Here is a 22767-nt window from a genome sequence, read left to right as displayed (position 1 = left end):
GGCCCATATGCTTGATTGCTTGATAAAATCTGAACAGTTTAAACCTGAGAAATCTGAGCAATTTCTGGGAATTTTTGAGTTCCTTTGGGAAGTTAAAAGAGGTATATATAGAATGAATATCGAAGGGCATATAGTGTATATTGGTTGTATATGGAGGGTATGCCTTTCAATGGGTTTTGCTCTCCATATGAGGGTATATCACATAGTATATCATGTATATCACAGCTCAATACTTAGAAAATTTCTAGCATGATTTCAAAAGCTGGGCCAATTGAGCCCGTATACTGGTTCAGTTTCCTTTTTGCATAATCTGTCCCTTTCTTTTTATTCATCTACTCACGGGCTTAGCCCAGTTATGTTGTAATTTAAATTTTGGCCTTGTAAATTTGATTTATGTCCCCGAGATTAGATACTAATGTATTTATACCCTTTTATTTGCAAACCCCCCATTCATTGGTGGGTTCAACGAGGCCCACCAATTCATCTAGATCGAGTCAATCCAATTCGGAGCAAAATGGAGCATACGTATGGACTTAGGGACCAACTTGCATGATACCTTCGTTTGGGCTTGGTCGCCCCAAAATCTTTACCCTTTACTTTATGCGATTTAAATTCATATTTGTGCCTTTAAATTTAATATGTTGGAACCCTTATATGATTGTCATACAATTTGGAGTCGCTAAAAACTAATTGCTTTTTAAAATTCAACTCGTGTATAAAAATGAAAGATGGACCGAGACACATTTTTGGACTTATAACGTTGGATTTGGGAAAATTACTGACTAAATTGACATTACTGGAGGGGGGGCTGAACTGCTTGAGACCGTTTTGGACTGTTTTAAAACTTATGGACTGATTTTGAACGTTCGAGATTTGTGTAAATATGCATAAAAATGGATTAAAATTTGGCTAAATAAAGAGTATGATTGATAGGTTAGAATAAATAACATATTATAAATAATTACGGTATATATAGTATGTTAAAACTATTTTCATAAACTTAAACACTTTTTTCCAAAAATCTTTTGGGTGGACTTACGTGGAGTCCTACCTAGGCTAAGAGCCTTCGAGTGTTAGCTTAGGTGTTCAAGTCCGACACCCACACTCAATTTTGAGCGAAATTATACTTCGACGCTTTCTTTAAAATGAATTTCTTGCATGTAAATAACACCCCTTTTATTGCGGAAATCTAGACTTAAATAATTTTTTTCAAAACAATTTGTAATCATAAGGTAAACTATTAGAAGCCGTAGGTAAACCGCAATTGAGCGGATCCTTAATAGCGGGGTACCTAACACCTTCCCGGGGATCACCAGAACCCTTACCCAGACTTTGGTTTCTTTTAAATAATAGTTTTAAATGAACCCTTTTCGAACTGGTTTTCCTAATTTTCTAAAAATTAGATGGCGACTCTAAAATGCATCCTTTAGAGCACCATTAAGTGGTTGGCGGGTTTTTCCGACTTTCTCGGTACGATTCACAGCCGTACTTCCCCGAGACACCTCCATCCTTTTATGAGGCATGTGCGAGTCGGTTAAACTTAGAATTCCCAACGCCTGCTACAACGTGAAATAATTTTATTCATATATAGTTAAAATTATAGATGAATAAATTTTTATAACTTTGAGTCAAAATTGGTGTTATTATCCATTTTCTTGTGTAAATAAAGGTAGGAGATCATGGAGGGAGATGTAGCCCCCGTTTGGCCATAAAAATTATCATTTTATTCCGGATTTTTTTTTTCACTTTATTTCAGGAATCAGCGTTTGGCCATGGAAATTCCACATACAACTTGAAGTTGTATTTCGAAATACAAAAAACTCAAAAAACTTGTTTTTCAGATTGTTTTCACTTTTTTACAACTATATTTCACTAAAAATTATAATTTCAAAAACTATGGCCAAATACACTCCAACTCCCTCCAACTCTAAAATTCCAAAAAAAAGTGTTTTTTTTTTTTTTTTTTGATACGTATGGACAAACGGGGCCGTAGTATTGAAATTGATAGTAAATGTTAAGCGAGTTATTATCTAAGTTTTCAAAGGGGGGAAAATCAAAACCAAAAGCAAATAGTTGCGGAAAACAAAAGCCAAAATTTCCAATCTCCCTCCTAGCTCCTAGACAATACACATAGTTAAGCTCACTCGCGTCCGATTTACGCGCTTACCCAAAATTATTACCAGCGCCTCTCTTATATTCTGGCTTCTTCTATTCTGTTTTCCGCCATCGCCTCACTCATTCAAATTCCCACCACAACCAAACCCTTAACGCATTTGCCATCTATAATATTGAATTGAATCAAAGACATGAGGAAAGGTACAAAGAGAAAGGCTAGAGAAGTAGTAGGTAAAGCCAAGTCGAAAGAGGAGACCCAATCTGTTAACAACAAAGAGGAGAATGGAGGAGAGGGTACCAAAGGTGTTGTTAAGGGTCGAGCTAAACCAGCCAAGATTGCTAAACCTGAAACTGAAACTGAGTACTTCCCTGATAAAAGGAATTTGGTAATTATGCTACCCTTCTTCCCTTTTGTTTTCAACTTTGTGGGTTGTTACATTGTTTTGATAATGTTTAGTAAAGTAGTAACTTGAATCTTGAAAATGCTATGTGGTTGCCGGTTGGGGTAAACTTAATTATTATGCTTTGTTGATAGGCCCGAAGAAAGCAGAATGTATCGTGGCGATTATTCATATAGCTGAACCCCATTTAGTTTGAGATTGGGGTTTTCGAAGTGCTAATTACTCTGTTTATTGGTTAATGCTAGCTTGGGTTTTGGCTTAAATAATCTAGGGTTATTTTGTGAAATCTTGTTATTCCCTTTTGATAATGGAGGGTCGGTACGATACTTTCAATTGCTAAGTGGTTTGTTTAAGATTGAATATTATGATTTTGATTATTGTTAATGCTAACTTGGGGTTTTTGCTCAAGTATATGTTTTAGTTATTAGAGATATTTCCTTGTTTTGGGTCGTTGCTGTTTCCTGGCAATGATGTATGATGCTGTTAGCTAGCGTATGAGCATGGCTTTCGATTTTCATATGCAGTTGTTAACAATGAGTTGGAGTCAATACTTGGATTGTTCTATCTTGTATTTTAATCACTGTTGTCAAAGGCACGCTTAAAACAAGTAGAGCGTTTCGCCTTGTTTCAGGCACTTCAATGTTGTCATCAAAGCTCTAAGACTTACGTTTCCTCGGCAATAAGTGTAATCCTGAAGAGGCGACTTAAAACAATTGATATTTCATTTTATCATATTTTTTTCCCAATTTCTTTGTCCATATATTTGTTATTCATGCTTATAATTGTTAGTCTTGGACTACACATACATATTTGTATTTTTTCTCTATTAGTGTCTTTCTTCATTTAAGCCCACGCTTTATTTCCGCTTAAAGCCCCAGCAGACCTTAGAGCTTTTCGTCTTTGATAACACTTATATTGATATATTTGAAATTACTTGTTCTAGGGGTTGGCAAAGGGATGGGTTTAATACTCTATATGTTTGGTTTCTTTAAAATTAAGACAAGCCATTGGGCGGCCCATCTGTTTTTTAGTTTCCTAAACGTACAGAAATGCCATCAACATTTTAGTTTGTACTGTGTTCTGTTCTCCAGTCCTATGAAATAATTTAAAAGTCAAGAAATTATCCAAGCTGCTATATCTTGGAGTCTAGTCATGGAGGGCGAGGGCAGAAACATCACAGTACACTACTTTGTCGCTATCATCATAGTTGCAGTTGTGCTTGTTTGAACATTTATGGCAGAAATTTGCAATTTTCTACTTGCTCGTTTAGACAATAATTCCTTTGCTCTGCTTCCTTACATTTTCAATTGGTATGTTTTGCAGGAAGATCTTTGGCAAGAGGTTTTTCCTGTTGGTACAGAGGTTAGAATTTGATTGCTTTCTGTTTGTTCATTGGCATAGCTTTCTGGTTTATGTTACTTATTGTCTAGCTTATAATTTCTGAAATTTGAATGTATTCTTTTTCTTGGTGACAGTGGGATCAGATAGACATGGTTTACCAATACAAATGGAATTTCTCAAATCTCGAAGTGAGTTGATTATTTGCAGTTCATTATATCTGCCTTCTGTTTAAGTATACAAAGTATTTTTTGTAAAAAGGACAAGATAACTCAAAGGTCTTGTTGGACTTGTGATAGGATGCATTTGAAGAAGGCGGAGAATTGCATGGAAAGAAAGTCTACCTTTTTGGTTGTACAGAACGTAAGTGGTAGCTGGAGTTTGTTGTCTTACTTACTGTATGGACATATTCATGTTCTGTGCTCCAAGTAACTTGACCTGTAGCTGTGATCTTTGAAACTGTATTGCTTCTAAATAGTATTCAGAGTTCAGTGTTTATTCTTTCTATACAATTTTATCTAGAGATCACTGAGTCCTTCAGCCGATCTGTTCTCTTCTTTTTCCATCAATATTTTGTGAATAGGTAAAGTTGCTGCCATGTGACCAGGAGGTCACGGGTTCGAGCCATGGAAACAGCCTCTTGCAGAAATGCAAGGTAAGGCTGCGTACAATAGACCCTTGTGGTCCGGCCCTTCCCCGGACCCCGCGCATAGCGGGAGCTTAGTGCATCGGGCTGCCCTTTTTATTTTTTTATTTTGTGAATAGCATGTTTCACCATTTTCCATGTTTAAATTTCTCTTTATTCTAATCTTGCTATGCAATATCAACTGGGGATCATTGTCCCCTTAAGCCGATTCATTCCTTGCTTTTCACGTCATTTTTTATGAATAGTTATGTTCTCACCTTTTTATGTGTTCAATTTTCTATTTACTCTAATCTTGCTGAACAATTTCATGTATGTCATTGACCCCTTCGTTTAATTTGATTACCTTCTTTTTCCTGCCAATTTTGTGTTTGGATATTGTTCTAAAAAAATTTTTGTTTGGATATTTGATAGCGTTCATAATTATTTCTGTTTCATGTATCCTGAAACACTCTTTTTTTCTTTGAGTAGGTGATCGTATTCTTTCAACTTAATCTGTTTTTAGTATGACCAATATCCTATTATAGTCCTTCAATTAATTTGCTTCATGTAGAACTATTCTCCTGTTTTTGCAGCACAATTGGTTTTTTTCCAGGGCCAATCAAAAGTCACGTGTATACCTGTTGTGGTTGCTGTAAGTCTCTAATATCCAATCGTTATATAGAAGTATTTAGTTAATTTTAACCTTATTCCTTTCACTTCTATGTATGTGCTCTTCACTGCTTATAAAAATTTAAATGGCTGCACTTTTCAGTCTAGCCCATTTTGACCTCTAGTTTGCTTGGCAGAGCTTTAATCTGCTCCACCTTCTGAATTTATGACATGGAGATCACAAAGAGCTTACTTTTGAGCCCATTCCATTACTGTCAGTCCTTAAGAGGTTTGCAAATGTGAACAGTGCTGTACACTCGAGCAAGGAAATTTCTCAGGCTGAGCCACATATGAGCCACAAAAGAAAACTACGATGACAAGTGAAAAAGTAGAGAACATTGCCTATTGCCAGTGACTTCAGTAAACTTTTCCTGGTTTCTAGTGTATTAAGACAAACAAATGAAGAAGTAGAGAACATTGCTAATTGACTTCAGTAAACTTTTCCTGTTTCCTAGTGTATTAAGGTGTCATTATGATTCTAGTTTTTGTGCTTTTTGGAAAAGTAAAGTTATTTCAGAACTTGACCTTCTTTTACCTCACGTAGAGGCCAAGTAAAAGCACTTGTTCTTTAAAAATACATTTTATAATCTCCTCTTTCTGTGTTAATATTGTTCCTTCCTTTGAACAGGTTGTATCTCCTTTTCCACCTTCTGATAAAATTGGAATAAACTCTGTACAAAGGGAAGCTGAAGAGATACTGCCAATGAAACAGATGAAAATGGACTGGGTTCCATATATTCCTTTGGAAAAACGGTATTGTTGCTGCCCCCTCCCTGCTGGTTTAACTTTTTCGTTCTCATTTTCTCTTATGAGTCGTATACGTGTCGATCTTGGCTTCTAACAATGCATATATTCCTTTAGAATAATAATATTCTTGTCCCTAAGTTGGTGTGTTTCCATCTTGTTTTATCTCTATTCTGTTGTATGTCTTATTTAAGTGGTTTATAACTTGGCTTTTGACTGTTCCAACAGGGAAGCTCAAGTTGAAAGACTCAAATCCCAAATTTTTATTCTGAGGTGTACACAGAGAAGGTCTGCTTCCTACCTCCTGCATTCTTCTTTAACAGTTTGGCTGGTTTTATTTGGTTTGTTAGGCACTCAATTTTCTGTGTGTGGTAACTGAGGAGAACTTCCCAATGTCATCACTTGATGCTTGCGTATTAAAGAGGCAATAGGAGGAGATGAAAAACTTTCTGTGATTAATATCTTTCAATGTGCTTATTTCAGGGCTGGTTTAAAACACTTGAAGTTGGAGCGTGTTAAGAAGTTTGAATATTGCTTACCTTGTAAGTAAAATAACTCCAATGATTATGGAGATTTAACCCATTATTTGTTCCTTCGTGTCAATCAATAAACTTATGTTAAGTTTTTCCTTTTATGCTGCTTTAGTTTCTAAAGTTATTTGATTCTGTTTTATTATCATGATAACTGAAGTGGTAATCCTTCTTCCAGAATTTGTCGTCAGTTAACTTACTTCCCCTTTACCACATGGTTGTTCTGAAGCAGGTTGAAGGACTTGCTAGTCCATAACTACTTGAGATATTAACATGTGAAGATGATTTTTGTTGAGCCTTCCTCTTTAATTCTCATTTCTAGAAGCAACAAGTTTGATGATTAATTTCCTTATAAACTTGCTAGGAGAATATGTGGACCTCTGACTTGAAAGTTTTGGTGTTGGCAGTTGCACTGGAGGGTAATTGGTTTTAGAATATAATTCAACCCGGGGGGGGGGGGGGGGTTAGGCTAGCAAACTGCAAGGCGGTCAATTATCTTCTCTTTTCTTCATTCTGAGATAGCACATCAGATTTGGAGCATGTTTCTTTGTGTAAGATGCATTAGGTAATGCATTTTTCTGGTAAATTGGCATGACTTGGCACTAACATTTATAACTGGAGAATTAAAGTTTGGAACACTGCTGTGCTTATCCCTGTTTAGGATCCCCTCTGGAATGAATTAAGATTTATCTCTAGCTGTTTTGAGAAGTCACTGTATTCAGAAAATTTGAAATTTTGAAGTTATATGTCTGTATGCTAGCACTGAATGTAATTTTGTTTTCTCATTTCTAAACAGATAGAAAACTAAAATATTTAGTTATTAAGAATATGTTTCTTATACTTATTCAAAAAAAAAGAAAAGAATATGTTTCTTATAATTGTCAAAATTTATTTAATTGAATATCAATCATGTTGTCTTTATATATGGGTTTTAACTAAGCTTGAGAATATTATATCTAATGATTTCCGTAAATTACTTAGATTTAGCTTGATGCTTCAGTTTAATGCATTGCACTTATAAACTGAGAGGATATCCTGTCATCTTTGACTTCCCTTGTGGTGTACATCTTTTAATTATTATAGCTGTCTTTGATGGGTTTCATTTCTGGGTAGAAGTCTCCATGATATTTATTTTCTTGGCAGATTTCTATCAGCCATTCGCAGAAGATGAATTTGAACAGAGTACCATTGTGCAGATCTTGTTCCCAACAGAGCCGCCTGTAAGCTTTCAAATACTAGTAGAATAGTACTGTGGCCACTCAACTACGGTTTGCCATAAAAGGGATCCGTAAGTGGTTGTATGAAGAGAAATGCAGGTATATATGCATGTGCTTCACAATTTTAAGGAAGTTTTGACTTCTTTTGGTTTCAGGTGTTTTGCGAGTTTGATTGGGAATTTGATGAGCCAGAGGTATGCTTAAGGCCTTCTCTTTTTCTTCTCTACCACCCCCTCTACTTTTGGGTGCCTCCCTCTTTCCAAATGAAAATTAAAAGGGCTGTTGGGATATGCTGTAAATTGGTTCCTCTATGTGTCCTCATATGTTGAAGCTGCTAAAGACATTTGACCACCAGCTTTAGTTAAGTTCTCTATTTTTAGCACAAAAAAAGGGACTAACATATTCTTTCTTTTCTCAACGTGAGACTTGCATATTTACTACTATGCCATTCGATATGTTATCTCTATTGATTTCTGCTGTTGCTGTGTTTTTTTTTCTGCTGACTAGGCACAGAAAGCAGCATCCTGCAGTTTCTTGAAATAAACTCTCTTTTTGTTGAACTATCACAAAGAAATTCTTTTCAACCAAAAACCAAATTTATCTCTTTTCATTGTAATCTAGAACAAAAAAGGAAGGAAAAAAATTCTCATCCGAACCCACATTAGAATATTATTTCCCTTTCTTAGACCTCAGTCAGCTATACTGACCAAATCCTGGTTTTTCTCCCCATATGGCTGCTATTTGTGTAACTTCTTGTTTTTTGACAAATTTAAGAAAGGATAAAACTTTTATTCTTTTGGCAGCTTGGGTGAGAGGTTTATCTTGAATAGCCATCCTATAGGTTGCCATTTTTCTTACCAAAGGCATTTTGGAGATCGCGTAGCAAATATGTGTCAGATTCTAGGAGTGTTTAAGATTTAAACTTTGTCGTGTGAAAAAGCAGAACAATTAGTTTGGAGTATACTGCATCAAGTTTGAAACAAATAAAGTGTAAAATTATTGTATAAGTTGTGTGAGTTCCATTTAAGGAGGAGCTTTACGCAAATTAGTTTTAGTTTTAGGTTTAATTTATACCAAGTTGATTTGATTTAGTGAGATAAAATGTTCATTTTACTAAAAAGGTAAATTTTCCAGTATGAAGCTAAGGGGTGGATCAGCATTTCCTCTATTGGCTCAAGTCATGCAAGTTTTGCCAGTTTAAAGTCATAGCAATCTGTATATGCCTCTGTATATTTCCATTTTTCAAGCCAGTCTACCATCTATTAACTTGAGTGATGAAATTTGTAGGAAATGGCCGACAAATTGATTGAGGGAGAGGAGTTGTCCGCAGATCAAAAAGATGAATTTATGGTAATGCTTCCTTGTGATATCAAATGACAAGTCTCATTATACATCAATAAAAGATTTACCTTATTAAAAAATTATATAACTTCTGTTTATCATCTTTGTAATTTTAGGAATTTGTGAAGGAGAAGGTTAAAGAAGGAAAGAAGAGCAATCGAGAGGTATATTTGGGAAATTTGTTGCAATCCTACTTTCCTGTTCCGTGGCAAAGCTGTTGGTTTGCAGTCCTATTATCTTTTTTCATGTTAATACTTGATTTGCTTATGGTCATGACTGTTAATTTTCTATGGTTTAGGCGAGAGAAGCCAGGAAAAAAGCTATACAGGAGATGAGTGAAGAAGCGAAAGCTGCGTTCCAGAGTATGAAGTTTTATAAATTTTATCCCGTGCCCTCACCTGATGCTCCTGATGTATCTCAGGTCAAGGTGAGTATCCTGTTCGTAGTCTTAAGTATCTTATAAATAGGTCTATGCATGGCCTTATGTCTGCTTAGCTGATGCTAAGACTTAATACATATATGTATATACGATTAACTCTGTGTTAGGAAATAAAATTTGTGGTTCTCGCCTCCTTTTTCTTTGCAGTCTCCATTCATAAACAGATACTACGGAAAGGCTCACAAAGTTTTCTGAATGATGCATCAGAGAGCATATTCAGAACGGGAAAATTAAGCAACTGTATTCTGAAACCATGTACCTCTGGTAGCCTTGGGAGCTGGATGATGGAATCATACTGTTCAACTTAGCATGTGTTCCGCAGCAACCATTAGAGTTATAGAACTATTTATGGAAGCAGAAAGATCCATAGAGGCAAAATGTTATTTTTCCTCCTCAATCCTATAGCTAGAGTGTTCAGTCAAAAATTTTGGCAACGATTCTTGTCTTCCTTAGCTGTGAAATTTTTGTTTCATTTTGGATACAAATGTAATCCTTTTCTGTTGTTAGATATCATGTTCACCCTTAAAAGACGATATGAGCTGCAATTAACTGTTGGTTCTTAGATGAACTAGAATGTTTAGCTTCATATGAAAGTTGAGTAAATGTTGTATCTCTTCTGATATGATTTTGAAAAATGAGCAGGGTATAATCTGAAGCATGAAGCATATAACTGCTTGCTTCCTTTTGGGACTAGTATTTGCATCTTTATATGGGATCAATACATTGGTGATCAAAATAGGTAAGTCTGTTTAGGCCGTGAAATCCTTGCACAGGGGAAGTGGAAACGATTTTTTTTTTATTATACTGTGATAAAAAGCCTTTTAGTAGATATATCTAACGAAGAAACATTGGAAAACTGCACTCTCCCTTACCCATCCAAAATGAAAATAGAAATAACAGTAAATATGAGGTAGCAAAACAGATAACAGTGAACTTCAGTGGATTGAGTGGTGATTAATGTGCATGAACGAAGCTGTAACAGAGCATGTGTGATGATAAAACGTAGTCTTGTCTGTTGCATGTGATAGGAAAAAGAAAACATGATTAGATAGTTCATACAGTAGGAATTCTCTGCCTTGCCACTGATTTTTCCCTTGCCTTGTAGATAATACTAGAGAGCATGATTGGCCTGACACCTGACAAGCGAACTTCCATTCTTAAATTTACATGACTTCTGTTATGGGCTGCTTTCATTGTGCCTTAGCGCCCGTAATGCTGTGCGCCCCGAGCGGGCCACACACGTGTTGGTCGTGCAAGCGTCGTGCAGTGACAATGTCACGGTCATAAGGAGCATCAGGTAGAAGCGCAATGCGGGAGGCAACGACCATCTAGCAATGATGCATTGCATGTCCTAAGAGTGCCAAAGGATCTCAGGACGTGGGTGAACAAGGGTCTAGCCTATGGGCGACGGCCGCGTGCGTGCCACGAGTGCCAGTGCCGCACATTCTTGAGCAAAAGCCCGATTCCTAGGGTGTTGAATATGCTTATCAAGTTTGGCTCCATTCCGAGTTCGTTCTCCAATGGGCTTGACTTAACCAAAAAGCAGTGGCATTGTCATAATTATCTAAAGCTGCTGAATGTCATATCTCTTTCCACGAGTATAAGAATTGGATAAAACTTCATGGAGGTGTGAAGGAAGTCAAGACGAACCTTTAAGAACAAACGGAGCTTCATTTGGAGTTTGGATCACTGAGAAACACCCATCTTGATTCTCTGGCCAAAACATGTCATCTAAGGGAATCTGGGTTTATTTCTTTAAAGCATATATAAGGGGGTTACAAGTGTTCCATGCTCAACCAACCGCCCCATGTGTGTTATCATCAAGCCGTACCAAATGAGAAATCTTAAGGGGAAACCTTAAGGTCCTGCCTAGGCATCTCTAAGGGGTATCCAAGGTACCCATACGAGTTATGCAACTCTACGAGCGACGCTCGGCCTCCGGGCTAGCGTTGGCCGCACAACGAGTGCTGGACGCTTGACGTATGAATCGATTATGCCCTGCGGGCTATATGAAGAACTCTGTGTCGATTGAGCACTCGAGGCGCCACTTTTAAAGTCTCGTGTGTTGACTTGTGAACTTGGCTTGGGTTTAGCCTTGCAAGCAAGGGTCCATTGGCATAGATGTGCAGTCGTGGGGCGTCGCTGCACTATGCGGGATGGAAGTACGTCGCGAGGGCTATGTTTGGAAATTCCATACCATGGACACATTACGAAAGAAGCATATGACAAAGGCCAAAGACTTAAGAGTTGCCCTAATCGGGCAAAGCACAAGCCACATGCACAGACACAAGGCAAGTGTCAAGCTTGAGAATCGGACTGCGACAGTGCGAGCGACGCTCAGTGCCAGGCTAGGGACTGACATGTCCGTAGCCAACCTAGGTGTCGAACAAGACTCAGCACATGAAATGCGCCACATGAGCATGCTAGCAAGTCAAGGATGAGGCCAGGATATCGAACAGGCGGCTTCGCTGAAGTTAAGCCTCTGAGGCAAGCTTCGTAATAGGCACAGGGTCAGGCCATGAATCGTGGGACAATCATAGGCTGGCTTGTAGTCCGCCATGACTACGGGCGCCGCACGGGCTATCAATATGCGACTGATGCTAAGGAGTCGGGTCGTGACACTTCTCGCGCATTAACCGGACAAACGTCAACTGAAGCATTCCATATAGCAGCCATAGTTTGAACTTTCAGCCTTTCTAGCAGTCAGTTACATAACATGGAAGCAAAGATTCGAGTAGGGCGGCGATTAGTCTTCCTCGTCTTTTTTTGGGTGGGCAACGGGAATAGAGAAAAGTTGAGTTTGATACTCATCAGACCCTTTATTCCCCTTCCCCAACTGAACTTCCCTCACCATTTTCTTATGAAAAGGAGGAACCTTACTTACAAAAGGGCTTGCTTGCATATAAATAGTTCTAGTGCCTAGACCAATCTAATCCTTGAAGTTAGCATCTTATTTATAGATGTACCTTGCCTTGTTTCCTCTCAAGTTGCTTATAATGTTAGTAGCGGTAGAATTATGAAGAATTAACCTAACAACTGGTTCCTGTCCCAAGAACACAGACAAACCAGGTCAAAGAATCAAAATCAGATAGATCATAACAGTATACTCATATACAACAAATGCTGAAGAAGCAGATAAACAGATCATAGAGAAATGACACCAGTTATTCACCACAATCTACAGTTAATACTCTTTTAGTTGAATAAAATATAGTACAATACAAGCTGCTCCTTACTTGATACTACTGCATCCTGCATCTTCACAAGATGTTCCAAGACTCAAAACCTGCTTTCTCCCAATCATAAACCAAAAAGAAAGGAACCTAACTACGCAAGGCCTCATTTTGCTCTAATGATACAGATAATTTAGGCTAATCTTCTACTAGTTGATGATACAAAGCTAAAATTCCTCGACAGGCACAGATCAAAACAGTGTTTCATCTGTAAGCCTGAAATCTTCAGCTAGCCCCTAATGATACATAATAATTTTACATTTAAAACAGAATAATCATCCTCAAGCCTAATACTTTACGCTTAAATTCTTTGACAGGTCTTGATCAAAGCAGTGTGTCATCCAATAATGCTACAAGCTTGCACTCTCCTTTTCAGTACTCAACTGGAGTAATAAAAGAGTCCAGGACAAGTGAAGAGAAGTGATCTTTCCACTCACGGGGGCCAGCAAAAGGGATCAAACCACATAGCAAGGGGAGAAAAAGAAGTAATGTGGTATAAAACATAGATCTCCTTATCCAGTGTGGAAATGTTCTATCCCTCGTGCTCTTTTCTGAAACCGTGACAGGTCCATTAAGGATCAGGAACAAAGTCGAGATAAAAGCATTCGAAAGGAAATGTAGCAAGCACAACGTCTCCCAAAAAATTAACCAATGATATCCGCTTCAGTCATCGACAACTTAACATTGAAACTATCGAGCTCTTTTCTTTGTCTGAAACTTTCTCCATTGTTTCTTCAACTTGTTCATCAATAATCACTGGAGAAGAAGAATTGTATACTCCAATACCCCCCTTAAGTTGGAGGGGGAGGATCGAACCCCTAACTTGCCCAACAAAAACCGATGAGAAGGTCCATGATGGGGTTTTGTGAAGAGATCTGCCAACTGAGAAGATGAAGGGATAAAAGATAAAGAAATCAAACCATCCAGATACTGTTGACGGACGAAGTGACAATCTAAGTCGATATGCTTCGTCCGTTCATAAAAAATGGGGTTTTTAGCAATGTGTATCGCAGCTTGGCTATCGGAATGGAGTGAAATTGGTAAAGAAGGAGAAAGAGAAAGATCAAAAAGTAAACGAACAAGCCAAGTTAATTCTGTGACGACACGCCTCATAGAACAATATTCCGCTTCCGCAGAGGATAGAGATAAAGAGGGTTGTTTCTTGGATTTCCAAGAAATTGGACTTCCTCCCAAGCTAATGAAGAAGACACTTACTAAACGTCTGGAATCTGGGCATGTAGCCCAGTCGGAATAGCAAAAAGCTTGTACCCCTTCTTTCCAAAAGGGTAGCCAAGAGAGACACATGGTTGAGCTCTAGGATCTAATTTAGTTCTACCATGAGAAAGAATTGAAGCATAATAAAGGCAGCCAAAACATTTAAGAGTGGAATAAATAGGTGGATGACCAAACAGTTTCTCATAAGGTGTTTTAAAAGAAAGAATCCGTGTAGGACATCTATTAATCAAATGAGTAGCTGTCAAAAGGCAATCACCCCAAAATTTAGAAGGTAGATTAGATTGAAACAATAATGCCCTACAAACTTCTGAAAGGTGTCTATGTTTCCTTTCAACTACACCATTTTGTTGTTGTGTAGCAACACAAGAAGTCTGATGAATTATACCTTGAGAAGATAAAAAAGAAGTATTTGAACTGGAACCTAATTCCCAGGCATTATCAGATTTGATTATTTTGATCTTTTTGGAAAATTATCTTTCAATCATTGCAAGGAAAGATTTTAGGATAGGAAAAACATTGGATTTAGTAGATAAAAAAAAATGTCCAAGTACATCTACTAAAATCATCCACTATGGTTAAAAAATACCTATAAGCATCATAGGTAGGTGTTTTATATGGTCCCCAAGTATCAATATGAATAAGATCAAAACATTGTTGAGAAGAAATAGAACTATTTGGAAAAGGTAACTTGCTTTGCTTTGCTAATGGACAAATAGTACAAGGAACAAGAAACTTAGAACAAATAGTAAAAGGAATTTCGTTAATATTCTTCATATTAGACAAAGGCATATGATCCAATCTATTGTGCCACAATTTGCTCTTAGAATCAGAATCAGAAATACAATTGAAACTGGATGATACATCCTTTAGGGAATTTAAGACATAACTTGAAAATTTAAACTAGGCTTGAAAGGTAAATAAGAAGCTTGAGTCCTATTGTTCAGCACATAGAGTCCTTGTTTTGCTTCACCAAGTAGCATTGGGCTCTTCATTGAAGGGCCCTGCATAAAGCAATGAAAAGAAGAAAAAATTATGAAGTTAGCAAGCTACTGACAAGGCATATGAACAAATAAGAGATTGAAGTGAAAACTTGGAATAAAAAGAACATTGTGAATGATAAGATTAGTATATAACTTGACAGAACCAAAATGAGAAACTGAGACTCTTTGTGAATTTGGTAACTTGACAGACACAGTATGAGGTAGAGGCCTAATATTGATAAAGAATTCTTTGATGTAACTCATGTGCTCAGTTGCACCTGAGTCAATGATCCAAGTCTTGTTAGTGAATTCGGAAACATCAATTTTAGAGTTTAAAGAGAAAGGGCTTAAGCTTATACCAACATAGTTTGCATTAGCTATGACATCAGAATTGTTATTTTGATCATTTGGCTTGACCTGCTATAGCATCTGCATAATCTGAGTCAATTGTTCAGGACTAAGTAACTTTCCCTGCTCATCAGATTGAGCAACAGGGACAAAAGGATCTACACAACCATCATTATTAGTCACTGCATTACTTTGAATAAGATTTTGAAAACTCCTCTATTTGGTAAACTTAAAATTAGGAGGAAAACCATGCAGTTTATAACATTTGTCAATAGTACGACCAGGTTTCTTGCAGTATTTACAAAGTAGATTAGATTTGTTGTTGTCATAGGACCCCTTTGTAGTCCTGAAATCAGTTAAGAAGGACCTTTGTCCTGTTGTACCCTGTTGTGCAGCAATAAAAGAAGAGGACTCACCAGGAAACTTGGGTGTGTTTTGCATTCACCAGTATACTCATATACAACAAATGCTGAAGAAGCAGATAAACAGATCATAGAGAAATGACACCAGTTATTCACCACAATCTACAGTTAATACTCTTTTAGTTGAATAAAATATAGTACAATACAAGATGCTCCTTACTTGATACTACTGCATCCTGCATCTTCACAAGATGTTCCAAGACTCATAACCTGCTTTCTCCCAATCATAAACCAAAAAGAACGGAACCTAACTACGCAAGGCCTCATTTTGCTCTAATGATACAGATAATTAAGGCTAATCTTCTACTAGTTGATGATACAAAGCTAAAATTCCTCGACAGGCACAGATCAAAAGAGTGTTTCATCTGTAAGCCTGAAATCTTCAGCTAGCCCCTAATGATACATAATAATTTTACATTTAAAACAGAATAATCATCCTCAAGCCTAATACTTTACGCTTAAATTCCTTGACAGGTCTTGATCAAAGCAGTGTTTCATCCAATAATGCTACAAGCTTGCACTCTCCTTTTCAGTACTCAACTGGAGTAATAAAAGAGTCCAGGACAAGTGAAGAGAAGTGATCTTTCCACTCACGGGGGCCAGCAAAAGGGATCAAACCACATAGCAAGGGGAGAAAAAGAAGTAATGTGGTATAAAACATAGATCTCCTTATCCAGTGTGGAAATGTTCTATCCCTCGTGCTCTTTTCTGAAACCGTGACAGGTCCATTAAGGATCAGGAACAAAGTCGAGATAAAAGCATTCGAAAGGAAATGTAGCAAGCACAACGTCTCCCAAAAAATTAACCAATGATATCCGCTTCCCCCTAAGGTGTCGATACAAAACTTCCCTGCAAAACCGCAGCCAACTCCTAACAGCAACAGAATGAAAGTAATTGGCATAGTCTGGTTCGAAGTTGCAGAGCGCTGGAGAAGTGAAAAGGCTATAGCCACTATCATGAAAGCACCAAACAGCATGCGACTGAGAACTAGAACCTGACACCGTAAGAGTTGCAGTCCTGAATTAATAGATGACATTGATTTCGGCATCCACCAAGACTTGTGTTCCTGGAATGTAAAATATGTCCATTTCATTACCACGGCTAATAAATGCTGTGCACTGGTGAAACATAAGAACAAACAGAGATGGCCAACTAACTAAATTATCATCCCTGGGATCCATGCTTCAAGAAAGAACACCAAAAGCAGCATCTTTAACAACTAACATTGACTTCTTTGGACGAAAGTTTCCTGATAAACAGTGCCTTGCATCGCTTAAATAGGCAATTTTCCTAAAATAAAAACAAAGTGAAAGAAAGAGAAAATACAAATAATTACCCAGCATTTGGATCAAAAGCAACCATTTTTTGGTCAGCAAATGTATGCCCCTTGGCAATTATATAGCTGCCATATAATTATTGTGCATTACATCCACCAAATAAATCTCTTATTAAAATTTATGGAATTAACACTACTATAGCCATCATCCCTCTTTTCCACCAACTTGAATTTGGGTTTCTTCATTCAAGAATTTTCTGCATGCATGTACCCAACACTTCCGCTTTTAGGACTTGCATACCACTATAAATGAGGGACTTGAATGAGATTGTTACATAGACGAACAATGGATATATGGTGCATTTATTCCAGCTAACCCCTAAGGAAAAAGAGTTTATGTGGCAATGGGAAAAGAGTTAACATCTTTATTGTTGCTAATTTTCTGCCATCTATAGACTCTACAGAAATCATGTGCAAGGGGAGATGACAATTGGCTTGAGTCAAACAATACTAGAACTCTTAAAAAGCGATTTAAACAAAATCAACGGAATCCAGAATCGGATATTCCTTACCATGGAAGGTGTGCAGGATGCTGTAGCTTCAGTAATTCTTTTATGAGAGAAAACATAAGTCCCATATCCAAGACACACCAACATGATAAATAAACCAGCAACAAGGCAGTCTATACATGATTTAAGCAGCTCAGCATGTTTTGAGTCTTCCACTTGATTTTTAAACTTTTCAGCTTTGAAGGACGTCTTAGAGAAACCAAATGATAGTTTGACCCTCTCCAAAAGGTTCGCATCAGAACTGAGAGACAGCTCTCTTTCTTTAAGTTGCAACTTCCTCATTGTAAGACCAATCTCAAATGTCTTGAGGTCATTCGACCTAGCTTGCTCTATGAGAGATCTTTCCAGAGTGCTATGCATAGATTGGTTAATCTCTGTACTGGATGAAACAGAAGCCAATTGCTGCCTTACTTGCCTATCATAGAGGGTAAGCTGCCGACCTATTGATTCAAGACATGTACCGTCACTGCTATCTTCTTGATTTCTCTCGTTATCAGAGATGGCACTCTGCTGAAATGAGTCCGCTTGAGACTCACCGAAGTCAGGATCACATGTACGATTTTCTAGTCTGTTGGAAATGTACGGCACAGATCTTTCTGAGACAGAAGTCCTTGCTGCACAATGATTTTGCTCTACTCCACTGTTCATAGAGGATTCACTGATTAATCTGAGTGTCATCAAGGTACTATGAAACGATTTCTCGAAGTTCCTCACGAAAGACTCAAACTGGTCACCGAATACCTGGTTCCAGAACAAGCCAAAAGTATAAAGTCTGCTGCTATAAAATCGTTGCTACATTATAAACTGACTGTATTAATGACAAAACCATAGCTTAAAAGAAAGAAGATAGATTATGCTTACATTGGCCAAAGACTCTCGGACTGCCAAAGTACAAATCTGTGTGAAAAATGACAAAATAAAATCAAGAGATCTACACATCTGATTTCGCCGAGGAAATATAAAATGTTTCGAACATGTCTATGAAGGCAGGCTATGATTGTAATCAAAATGCAAAATGTTTTGAACATTTCCAGAAAGGCAGGTTATACTTGTAATCTAAAATTCAATCATGTAAGGATGTTCACTTGAGATAAAGCACCCTTGAAGTCCATTTTGTTATATAGCAATATGGTTCTGCAAAGTGCAGACCTTTTTTTTTTTTTTGGGAAAACTGGTAAGTTAAGTTCAGACCATTATTAGGTCCTAAATCACTTCAGGGAAAATTGTTTGTCCAATACAGTATCTCATACCTCTGACAGGTAATCCACAGATATCTTTTGTCCGGCTGCATCTTTCCTTTCCAAAACCTAAACAAAGCAACAAAAACTATATTAACAGCGCACACTTACTATATCCTTATAAATACATAAGAAACATGGTCACAACTCATGAGTGACTATCAACATATTAAGTTCCTGTGATAATGAGGGTGATAACTTTGCAGCAACGAAAAAGAAAGACGCGTATCAAACAAGAAAAAACTCATCCTTTTTTTCTTTTTAATAACCGTGGTGTCCGGAGCTCAAACCTGTGACCTAAGCCACTTGAACTAAGCCCTAGAGGCAAGATAAAACTCATCTTTAGAAAGTGAAGCACCCCTCATGTTTGTGTTAAGCGGTCATCAGAACTTTCAAGGTTTATAGGGCTTTCGTGGTAAAACATAGCTTATATCTCCATCAAGTTAAATGACGACATGTGCTATTAACATATAGTATCACATCCTCCTTAATTGTTGTCGTTGCTGCTGCTGTCGTTCTTGTTGTTTGTCATGATAATTATTATTTCTGTAAAGCACATACCATGAGCCTTATCAAACACTTGATGATGTCATGATCACAAGAAAAAGGAAAGCCCAAACATTGTTGACAAATCAACAGAAATAGCAATATAAACTACCATTCACAGAACAGAGAAGAGGTTTCTAAAGATGAGTGAATGAATTTAAAATGAGGCTGATAATAGATTTAGTATGAGAAACTGGTAAGACGAGACAATCAGAAGCTAAACATGAATTACTCAGAAAGTTAAAACATCATTCGACTGAAATATTAAATAGTTCCTAGACCTCACACAGCTGATTAGACATCCTAAGCATGGGTGCCATGTTATTACAATGGGATAAGTCAGATCACAGATGGAGCCACATGGTAACAGTACTGCAAAAGGAGCCAATTTCAAGAATGATGGTATAATGGGATAAATGGGTTGGAGAAGGGCTGCTTAAGGATCAACTTCCAGTCTTATACAGGCTGGTGAAATTGTCTGATATAATGCTGGCCGTTTGTTTTAGTATTGCAGGATGGAATTTTCAGTTCAGGAGGGACTTCAATGACTGGGAGTTGGAAGATGTTGGAACTTTTTCCTGTGTAGAATGCAATCTGTAGTGTTAGACATGCATAAAGATGATGGTATGCTTTGGAAGGCAAGCAATGCTGTAGAATACTCTGTGAACTCCTTCTACAGATTGCTTTAGGAAAATTCTGCTGAAAATGTTGATTCCTGGCCATGGAAGATGATTTGGACGACATTAGCCCCTCCTAAAGTGGCTTGTGCTCATGGGGCTAATCTAACCCATGAGAATCTGCAAAAAAGAGGTTATAAGCTTTGGAACAGGTGTTATTTCTGTGAAAGTTCAGTGAATCTGCTAATCATCTTTTCGCACAGTGCACTTATACTTGGAAGCTCTGGACTATGTTCTTGATAATTTTTGGAGTTTATTGGCAGCACCCCACAACTTTAAAAGTTTGCATGATGGAAGAATTATGCTGACAACTTTCACAAGAAGATTTGGATGTGTATTCGCCTCTGTGCATTTCTCCCGGACTATATAGATTGAAAGAAACAGGAGATGTTTTGAATATTAAAAGGAGATGCTCTCTGTTTCTAAACATAGATATATGCAGAATTTGTACTATTGGATGAAAGGGAATTCAGTTTTGAATTTGAAGATATGGTTTTGATATTTTACTACACCATTCTTTAGCCAGCTTTAACGATCTGTCAGTAGCTCTTCGACTTCGTAGAAAAGAAAAGTTACTAATAGGACATTATGACTATGAACAAGTTTATCAAGCCTGTGAATAATAGAGAAATATATATTAAGCAGTTGAAACATGATCTTCAAAAATTACACAAAAAGGACACGCCATGGCACAATCTCCAATGGACACAACAATATATGAATCCATTTCTAAATAAAGAAACTTTTCATACAACATCTATAAATATCGAATTACAACTTCAAGGAACTAATGCTTGAGAGAAACCCACAGCTACTCAATAATTTAACACCTTTGTGATTCCTTCCAATTAAAAAATAATTAACGTACTTTTTTGATAAGGCAACATTAATTGACATTTTAGGCCAGAATATTTTATGGTTACTACTATGCTACTGTCTTTGACCCAAACCAAACAGTAAGCCAGTACAACTTAGCAGCACCATACACACCTCTTCTCACTGTCAGCACAATTCTAATAACTTAAGAAAGTTCAAACATTTCCACCCGTGATTCCAAATCATCACAAAAAAGAGAGACCAACAAGAAACACCAATAACTGCTATAACATCTATTCCAGCTTAAATACCAATCCCAATATCAAGATTACTTCTGTCTGATTAAAGAAAGAATCAAAATCACTTCTTTCAACATGAATACCACAACTTTTCCGAAAAGACTGAAGCTTTTGCCATGTAATCAAACAATGTACAAGAGATACAATCAAATAACTGCGGTCCACAATTCCAAATTACAGTATTTAGTAACCATAATAGCCCCATTAACAAATTTGAACATTACCAGCTAAAAACCAATCACCAAGCTCAACAATGGCACAACTTTCACATAAGAATTTGATCTTGCATCCTAAAAGGTTCAGGATTATACTAGCAAGTACTCCATGTGTCCCAATTTACGTGACACACTCTCCTTTTTAGTCTGTCCCAAAAATAAAATAAAAATGCTACCTTTCTACAATGAGAAACAATTTAACAACAAAAATTCCCTTTTTACCCCTAATGCAATGATTGATAACTAGACAGATTTCTAAAAGTCTTTCTTTTTTAAGTTTTGTGCCAAGTCAAATAAATTGGGAAGGAGGTAATATCATATACAATACTCAACAAAAGCAGATTTTTACATATGCAAAAAGAAGGAGACCTGAGCAAGAACAGCAGCAATAGACATGCCAAGAGGTAGAGCAAGAGCTTCAACAACATTGTTGTTGTCAGTGCTGCTTTTATGTCTTCTACCAATTATGACTCTACGACCACCTGTTGTTGAGGAAACCCTAATACCCCTATTAGAACAAGATGATGAGGAACAATGAGAAGGGTCAAAAGGGTCTTTATTCTTCTTCTTTTTCTTTTTCTTTTTGATGACGTCAGATTCAGGTAGGATTTGGGAAGCCATGGTGTCGTTTTTGGGCTCCGGCGGTGGTGGATTGAGAGGGGGACGGTCGTCGTCCATTCCTAATTTTTGAAATCTTGATTTTCTTTTATTGTGGTGGGTAACACCAAACGTATAATTATTTAAAGTCAAATAATAATAATAATAAAGAAAAAGGAAGAGTATTGAGATTTTGTTTTTTCACAAACGTCTAGGGGCAGAATTAGAATTTTCAATTCATTAACGACTTCCCTACAAAATACCCCCTCCGTTTCTTTTTACTTAGTCAGTATACTAAAAATAAAAATAAAAAATTTGCTTTTTCACTTGTTTATTTTACTAAATAATAATAAATTTATTATTTTTTAATATTATTTTATCATTAATTAATTATATAAAGTAATAATAGTCAAATTTATATTTTCAAAATATAATTAATAAGAATATTTTAGTAAAATAATCCCCTTATAAATAGCTTCTTAAGGGGGAGTGTCAAGTAAACAAAAATCAAGTAAAATGAAATGAAGGGTAATGAGACGCATTCTCAACAGCTTTGGGTTAAGCGAACCATCTGATATACTTGTCATTTACAATCATAATAATAACTAGATCGAATTTGTTGAAATTTGAGCTTTTCCTATGTTCTATAACATTTTAACAAAATAGCAATAGGACAAAAGGATAAGTGATATAAGGGGTTTAGAGGTAAACAATAGGGTTTATTTGATGCTGGGACAAAGTTCTTTACTAATATTCTGATTTTACAAAAGCATAAAAATCTCAAGAAAAAAAGAAGAAGTAAAGGTCGGCTTTGATTTTTGACTCATAATTTTATCACATTGCAACCCATAGTGATATTGTCCATTTTAGGAATAGACATACACAATTTAAAACAC

The 22767-nt window shown here is 36.9% G+C and overlaps 2 protein-coding genes across 2 annotated transcripts; one reads left to right on the top strand and one right to left on the bottom strand.

Annotated features, from left to right (window-relative positions):
- Positions 1-2054: 2054 nt before the first annotated feature.
- LOC132613930 (protein HEAT INTOLERANT 4-like) lies at positions 2055-10041 on the top strand. Its single transcript, XM_060328229.1, has 14 exons — positions 2055-2501; positions 3840-3878; positions 3992-4045; positions 4154-4217; positions 5073-5131; positions 5777-5901; positions 6121-6180; positions 6376-6434; positions 7566-7642; positions 7795-7833; positions 8927-8989; positions 9097-9144; positions 9279-9407; positions 9567-10041. Exons 1-14 carry the CDS (start codon positions 2307-2309, stop codon positions 9612-9614), a joined length of 1059 nt encoding a protein of 352 aa, XP_060184212.1. The 5' UTR covers positions 2055-2306; the 3' UTR covers positions 9615-10041.
- Positions 10042-15726: 5685 nt separating this feature from the next.
- Positions 15727-22008, bottom strand: LOC132613746 (protein CPR-5). Its single transcript, XM_060327952.1, has 5 exons — positions 21644-22008; positions 18734-18790; positions 18345-18380; positions 17487-18224; positions 15727-16704 (listed from the first exon to the last, which is right to left on the bottom strand). Exons 1-5 carry the CDS (start codon positions 21950-21952, stop codon positions 16168-16170), a joined length of 1677 nt encoding a protein of 558 aa, XP_060183935.1. The 5' UTR covers positions 21953-22008; the 3' UTR covers positions 15727-16167.
- Positions 22009-22767: the final 759 nt, after the last annotated feature.

This window comes from Lycium barbarum, chromosome 10, assembly GCF_019175385.1.
Source record: "Lycium barbarum isolate Lr01 chromosome 10, ASM1917538v2, whole genome shotgun sequence".
NCBI lineage: Eukaryota > Viridiplantae > Streptophyta > Magnoliopsida > Solanales > Solanaceae > Lycium > Lycium barbarum.
Note: the sequence above shows the minus strand (reverse complement) of the source record. Positions and strands in the feature narration are given on the sequence as shown.